General features: G+C 46.4%; 1 protein-coding gene across 1 annotated transcript in view; it reads right to left on the bottom strand.

Moving 5' to 3' along the window:
- The window catches only part of ZBTB16 (zinc finger and BTB domain containing 16), a 196,897-nt gene that overhangs the window by 64,741 nt on the left and 124,909 nt on the right, over window positions 1–7,247 (bottom strand). The window contains exon 3 of the mRNA XM_019511931.1: window positions 2,659–2,745. Within this exon, the coding sequence (XP_019367476.1) occupies window positions 2,659–2,745 (87 nt within the window). The remainder of the gene's footprint in view (window positions 1–2,658; window positions 2,746–7,247) is intronic.

Raw genomic sequence — 7,247 nt, 5'->3', positions numbered from 1 at the left:
GCCTGCTTATACCGGGGATGAAATTCTGTCTAGACACCGCTCATTGGAGCTTCCTTCTCAGAGACTGTTACATAAAGACCGAGTCCCAGCTATGCTTCAGCCCCAGAACCAGCCCCCTAAAAATGTCCATCTCTCTTTCTCTAGCACATGCCCTCAAGCCAGGCAACAAAAAAATCTACTTCCTGAAACCTGAGTTGGAGGGACTGAATGTTCGGCTGCCCTGATGTACCAACCGGCTTCTCAAATCAACTCCATACGTACCCTACGTCAATCAGACATGACCTCTGCAGAACGCAAGATGCAGGACAAAGTCATTGTTCATATCAACAGATGAAAAAGAGGTGGGAGTAGGAGTCTCAAACTGACTACATGACTTAGAAGTACAAGTCCCATAGACTTGCAAGCACTCATTGGCTCCTCCATGCTTATGTTAACTTTAAAAATATGACCAAGGTACGTGTAACATCCTTATTTGTGATCTTAGCCACTGGATAGTCTTGGCAACCTATCAAAATGTGTACCAATCCTTCTTATTAAATATTTTATCTGAATTTTGCATCCACATAATAATTCCCTTTGGTCAAAATACCAACGAATCAATCATTAAGGCGGGGAGGGGGAAGAAGAAGCATCTGTGAAAGCCTGATTTCGGCAAACAGAATTAAACAGGTCGATAACCTCACCCACAACTGAGACATGTGATTGAGCAACCAACATTGCGCAGTTGTTTAACAACAGCATTTTACTTCAACCTCTTTATTCTCAGGCCTGGGGAAAGGGTACTGATAGCTATGACCCAGCAGGAAAAAACACTGATACCCCCTTCCTCACATATTACTGCAACACCCTCTGCACTTCTTGGTTTGTTTTCTGGGGGTTTTTTTGCTAGCAGGTGAGAAAGTTCAACAAGACAACTGTTGATGTAGATAATAAGTGCTTCCTGCCCGTTTCCACTTCCCTGGCAGTGATAACACCTCTGAGCAGCACAAGCTCACATAAGGCCTAAGTGAGAAACAGCCATCCTTCGCTTTCCTTTTTTGAAGAAGAGAGATATTGTGGACAGGAGTGCGGCGCTCACCAGGAGGACGCCTACAAAGACCAGCATTGTTCTGGCTCCCCTGGTTCCTTCCCAGTGGTCTGTGGGATGGAGGTATATGTAAGCACTCAAATTATTTTACAGGAAGCTGGGCAGCCACTTCAGGTCACTACTTATGCAAATGAACCTTTCATAGCCTGTATACATAATGCCATAGTGGATTTCTTGACATGTTTTGTGCGGGATGGAACAGCAGATCTGGGGCAGGACTTGCTATCAGGTTAAAAGACCGAAACAGGATCTCCCCCGTCCCGACTTGCTTGCATGAAAGATCTCAGCTCCCCAGGGACAGTGGCCCCAGACCCCTTTTCTTAGGTTCTATTCAAACCATCTGAGATTTTTTTTTTAAATGTTGCACGCCCAAGAAGTCTTTGACAGATCACTTCACATCCAGTGAAAGCAGCTGTCAAGCAGTTTCTACGTGAATGTTGGACGGCACAGCTGAAAATACGATCTGATGGTTCAGAAAGTATTTAGCTTAGGCATGGAGATGACATGCATTTCTCCTTCATCAGATCTTCAAGATCATCTGGAAAAACATGTGAGTTCTCCATTTTCACAGGCCACACTTGGGTTGTAGCCTAAAGGAGAAACATGCTCCAAATTAAGGAACAGCAGAAGCACTCATTAGCTTAGTCCCCGACCATCTCCCCTAGATGAATGCAGGCTCTGTGCAGGTCCAGCTAACGAACACTTGCAATACCCATTGCTCTATGGCTCCATCCAGCCTAGTTTTACAGCATCTCCAGCAGCCAGGCGTCCACTAAACACCTTGTCAGCAAGCTGATTTTGGACTCAAGTTAAAGAGCCTGGCTTCTTTTCTGAACTGTTGCTTGGCTGAAACCTCTTCCTCTCAGCCCCTGACCTACCTAGAGTCCAGAAGGGCTCCAGGAGCCGAAATGAAATCTAAAGCAGGGAGGGAGGGCTATGTCTAGGGAGTCACAAGCTTAGAGGGAAGATGACACCATAAATTACCACAATGGAGACAAACATCTTGCTGGACATGGACCCAGGCAATCTTGAGAGTCTCTGCTGTACCTACAACTCTCAGAGTCACTTCTCTCAGCCCCCCGACAGATCCAACTTGCACTGCTCAGGGGGAACTTTTAGGAGATTCCCAGACTGGCATATAAGATGCAGGCAAAATATCTAGGGATTATTTTGCCTCCAGGAACCAAGATCAAACTTGGAGTCTCCCTCTCTACACACCGGTTTTGGTACTTGGGAGAAAACAGAGCTCGGTCTCACCTCTTCTGGATTCAATGCAGGATTGATTCCCTTCAGCGTGGTCTACATCGCCTTTCACTCAAAACTGGCTATCAGCAAACAGCCCTGCACGCAGCAACCCTCGGACCAGAAGCAGTGAGGCCACTTTACAGGCTTGAGGCTGCTGTGGCCCTGAGCCCCATTTTGCAAGAGGGAACGACTGAACTGTCAGCATCAGGTGGATGGATAATGCTCCCGTCAGAAGGCAGAGGGGACAAGAAACTGGGGGGAATTCATCCAGACATCAGCTACCTTTGGGAGGGAAGGAGTTTAAAATGAAGAAAAAATCAACCTACCAGTATGTGTCTGCCTATGGGCCTCCAGGGCATCTTCTTTTGAGAACTGCGCACCGCACTGATCACAGACAAACGCCTTGGCACCCGCTGGAGACAGAGAAAGAGAGAGAGAAAGTACGTTATAAAGGTACCCATCCCCGGGGACAACTTCGGATGCTTCGACGGAAATGCCATCTTGAAACACCTCTGTCACAGGAGACAGCCCAATGTGGGCCATTTCTTCTATAGGGGGAAGGGAAGAGGGCCTCAAACATTTGGGCGCTGGCTAGAATAGGGACTGGGCTCTTCAGAAAGCTGCAATTGTTAATAGGGATTTTGCTTTAAACGAGACCAATTTAAACCAGCCAGTGTCCAATGCTGCCAACCAAAACAGCTTTCCAATCAGCACCTGATAACAGGAATTATCCACTCTTGAGGACATGCTACAGCAATCCTCTATGGGTCCAATTTGTGCGATCAATGTGAAAAATGACACAAACTAGGATAATTCCCAAGAAGTAATAAAATAAAAAAAAAAAAGGTCTCTCGCTTCGCAGAATGGGAAACCTATTCGATAGAAGGACAAAATAGTTCACACTCCACATCATAGCCGTCTAAGCCCTATTTTACCCAGAAGCAAGGTGGGGGAAGCACGCATGTTGCAGGACCAAAACCAAAACGTGTTGTTCAAAAAGGGCTCGGAAAACAAATGCGCGGTTAATGTGACGTTGCTTTTTAAAACGGAAGAGCTGCTTTTCAGCAAGAAATTAAATGTTTGTTTAAAAAAAAAATCATTAGACATCAATGACTTCCATCAGAGCAGCAACTGATCTCATTTTAATTGGTTTCCTGCACCCCCATCCAATTGTAGCAGTTCGAGTCCCACTATCTAAAGGAGAGGAGGCAAGAAAGAACACGGCACCATCTGATAAGCAACGTGGCAGAAACAACACAATTTAGTGAAAGGCACAGATATTTCTACAACTATTAGAGAGATGTGGTATTTGTGGGAATTCTTAGAAAATTGCTATCAGCATGTGCTGCATGTATTGGGTCAGAGGCTCTAGTTAAAATGAGAAAAAAAACAGGATGTCTAACAGCAGATAAGTAACTTGCAGATAAAAATAGATTAACAATATACACAATCTTCTAAGCATATGCTGCTAGGACAAAGCTGTGAACACATTTGTGAGATTTTGAAGTTTGATTCATCTGCTCTAAGAAACTAAACATGGATTAGAGTATGACAGAATAACCTTCAAGATGGTACGAAGGGAAGAATGAAAAAAAAAAAGGGCTTCATCACTTGTTGTCTGTACCTTAGCTACAAAGCTTTCCCTGCTCCATTTGAAAGCGTTCCCATCCTCAGACATCAAACTGCTCTGTGGCTTATTTCCAGGAATTCGGATAATGATTCTCATCTCCATCCTGCCCTTCCAGGCAGGGTCCAAGAAACACCCTCTCCATGCCCTGCCCTGCCCTGCCCCCCTCCAAATACAGGTTTTGAGAGCAAGGTGCAGACAAAAGCAGGTACAGAAACAGAGAGAGGTGCCATGAGATCCATTAAAAAAAAAAAAAAGAGAGAGAATTCCTTTGCCTTTAAATTGTCTTAGTAACGGCTGGCTCACAGGCAGAAATATTTGGCAGCAGTGAAATTAAAAGTGATAAATTTTCTCGCCAAGCTTTGATCGATAATAGAGGTCTCATCTGTTAATCAATAAGACAGTCTGCCTGTTTACTGTGCATATGTTGTTCTCTGCTGCCTTCGGTATGATGTCAAGTTTGCATTCAAAACAACTCAAGTGTGCATTAGCCACATGGCTGTGTCTCCCCCCCACCCCTAAAAAAAAGCCTTACAGTGACATCATGTAGCCAGTAACCCATTCAGAAAGGCATCAATGAGGGCTCACTCCTTTCAGTCACTTGCAATTAAAAGAAATACATATGTGATGGCGGATTATTTCATAAGAGCTTCTTTTATGGAGGAGAACCAGCGGACAATAGATGCAACGGATCTGACTCCCGGCCAAACCTACAACACCAGTTCAAAGGGGAAGGCGATAAAGAGAATGAGCAAGGATATGAGGCCAGCTGCCCCCTCCCCAACAAAGTACTGCTTTAATAATAAACACGGCTCTATTACCGGCATAATTAGAAAGGTCACTTCTATTTGCGAACTATTACAGTCCATCATGCCAGAGCCTACTCAGAGAATGTTTTGTTCCCAGATCGCTGACCCCAAAGGCCAGGACAGTTCCTACCAGTCGGTGCTGCCCATGCAGAGAATAGCCAAATGCTGAAATCTCTGAGGCCCAGGCTGGAAGAGTCTGGTTGCAGACACATGACAGCTCATTTAAAGCCATTTACTTTTTCTAAGCAGAAGTAACGTGCAGCCTGCACTTTTACCCCAAGCAGTTGCTAATTTGCGGTGCGCGGTGTTTTTTAAAGGATGCTGCATTTGATTTTCAGGGCCTCAGAGTGCAAGTCTGAAATGACTCACTTCTCTGCTAGCTAAGCTCTTCTGGCTGGCCGCACTGCATTAGAGGCAGCAATATACAACAGGAGGAAGCGTGTTAACAAGTTCAGCGCAGGCCGGGACGGCTTCCTGTTATACCTAGAAAGTAGATGAATTGGTACAGGCAATCAACAAGCCCCGGCTGTGAGCGGATGGCACAAAATGAAAGCGTGCACGGCAAAGGCAACGTGAAGCCCCGATGGCCTGGTTTTCAAAGGTGTCAGCACCCAAAGCCGTCACTGAAGTCCATGAGAAGTCAGAGAGGCTGAAATTCTCAGGGAGCCTGAAAGTCATGCCATCGTGTTGATTAGTTAAGGGAGCTTTCACTGGCTTACACATACAAGTGCAAAGTTTTAGCAGCGTAGCCAGGCCTTCCAGCTGCAATCAAGAGCTTTACCAGCATTCAGCACCCAGGACTCCCACCAAAGCCCAGGAGGATTCAGAATTGCCAAGGGAAATAATGGCAACTTCCGCTGGAAAATTATATCCTGAACTCAAAGGGGAGGACGTGCTCTATGCCCAAACAGGTCTCTAACTTCCCGGAAGCCGGCAATACAGAGAAGACTTTGCTGCATTGCTGTGTTCTGCATTAAGACAAAAGCCACCTTCTTAGATGAACAATGCTACGTCACTTCCCAGCTCAGATATAGATAAGTACAATCTAGTTTTCTATAAACTCCTGAAAAAATAACAGACGAACAACAATGGAAAGGCCAAGGCTCCCTGATGTAGGAAGCTGCTCCACGTGCGACGAAAAGGGAGGTTTGGCCAGAGACTTCAGAAGTTTTGGGACTAGGGAGGAATTGTTAAATAGATCTAGGCCACCACATGTTGCCTCTGATAATAATGGATGCAACCTGCAAAAGCCGTGCAGTGACTCGAGTCACGGGGACTTAGTCACTTATACCCTTTTCAAACCCAATACACTCAACGTACTGTCAATACCTGCCGGGGCAATGAAGCTCCACCAGGGTTTCAAACCCACTGATGTGAAATGCAACCCATGAGGTTATGGTGACCTGCTGCATGCCACCCCAGCTAGACCAGCATGTTAAATAGGTCAGAACTGATTCATTTTCAAATTGTTTCCTGCTTCTCCTAGACACTGTTAAAACGTTGACAGTTGCACAAACTTTCCCAATGCAACGGTTTCTTCCCTACTCTTGAGATGTGTTGAAGTTTCGCATTTCATCGGGGGCAGGAGGAACTGGGTCAGGCAGATGTACGGGCAGCGAGGCCAAGGGAATCTGAGAGGCCGAGAGCCTGGGGCACGTACGCACAAGACTGTAATGCTAGCTGAGCCCAAACAGGGTCCAGGTGATTTGCTCCTGCTTCACACAAGCCCCTTGGACCCTGTTTGGGCTCAGCTAGCATTATGGCCTTGTGTGTACATGCCCGAGCCCCTCCGCCTCTCAGATTCCTCAACCCAAATGCCACCCCTTCGTCACCAAAGACACTACCTGGAATAGCCACGGAGGCAAGATGGAGACAGAAACTGTGCTAGAAAGTCACAGAAATCACAGAAAATGAGCATTGAAGGGATCTCAGGAGGTCACACCTAGTCCAACCCCCTGCTCAAAGCAGTACCAGCCCCAACTACATCATCCCAGCCAGGGCTTGGTCTACCGGGGTCTTTAAAACCTCCAAGGATGGAGACTGCACCACCTCTCCAGGTAACCTGTTCCAGTACTTCACCACCCTCCTAATGAGAAGGTTGTTCTTAATATCCAACTTAAACTACCCTGCCTGCCACTTGAGCCCGCTGCTCCTTGTCCTGTCGTCTGCCACCAGTGAGGTCAGTCCAGCTCCATCCTCTTTGCAGCCCCCCTGCAAGTATCCCAGAATCAAAGAAAATGAGGGTCGAAGGGACCTCAGGAGGTCATATCTAGTCCAACCCCTGCTCCAAGCAGGACCAGCCCCAGCTACATCATCCCAGCCAAGGCTTTGTCTAGCCGGGTCTTCAAAACTTAAAGTCTGAACTTTGTTCATCATCCGATTCTGCAAACTGGTACAAAGCAACCCCAAACTGCTCCCCGGTGGGTGTGGGATACAGGCACAGTGACAACCATATGCCATCTGATAATGTGCAAAAAAA

This window comes from Gavialis gangeticus, unplaced genomic scaffold, assembly GCF_001723915.1.
Source record: "Gavialis gangeticus isolate Ggan-Ray unplaced genomic scaffold, GavGan_comp1, whole genome shotgun sequence".
Taxonomy (NCBI): Eukaryota; Metazoa; Chordata; order Crocodylia; family Gavialidae; genus Gavialis; species Gavialis gangeticus.
The sequence above is the reverse complement of the archived record's forward strand: the minus strand, read 5'-3'. Positions and strand labels throughout refer to the sequence as shown.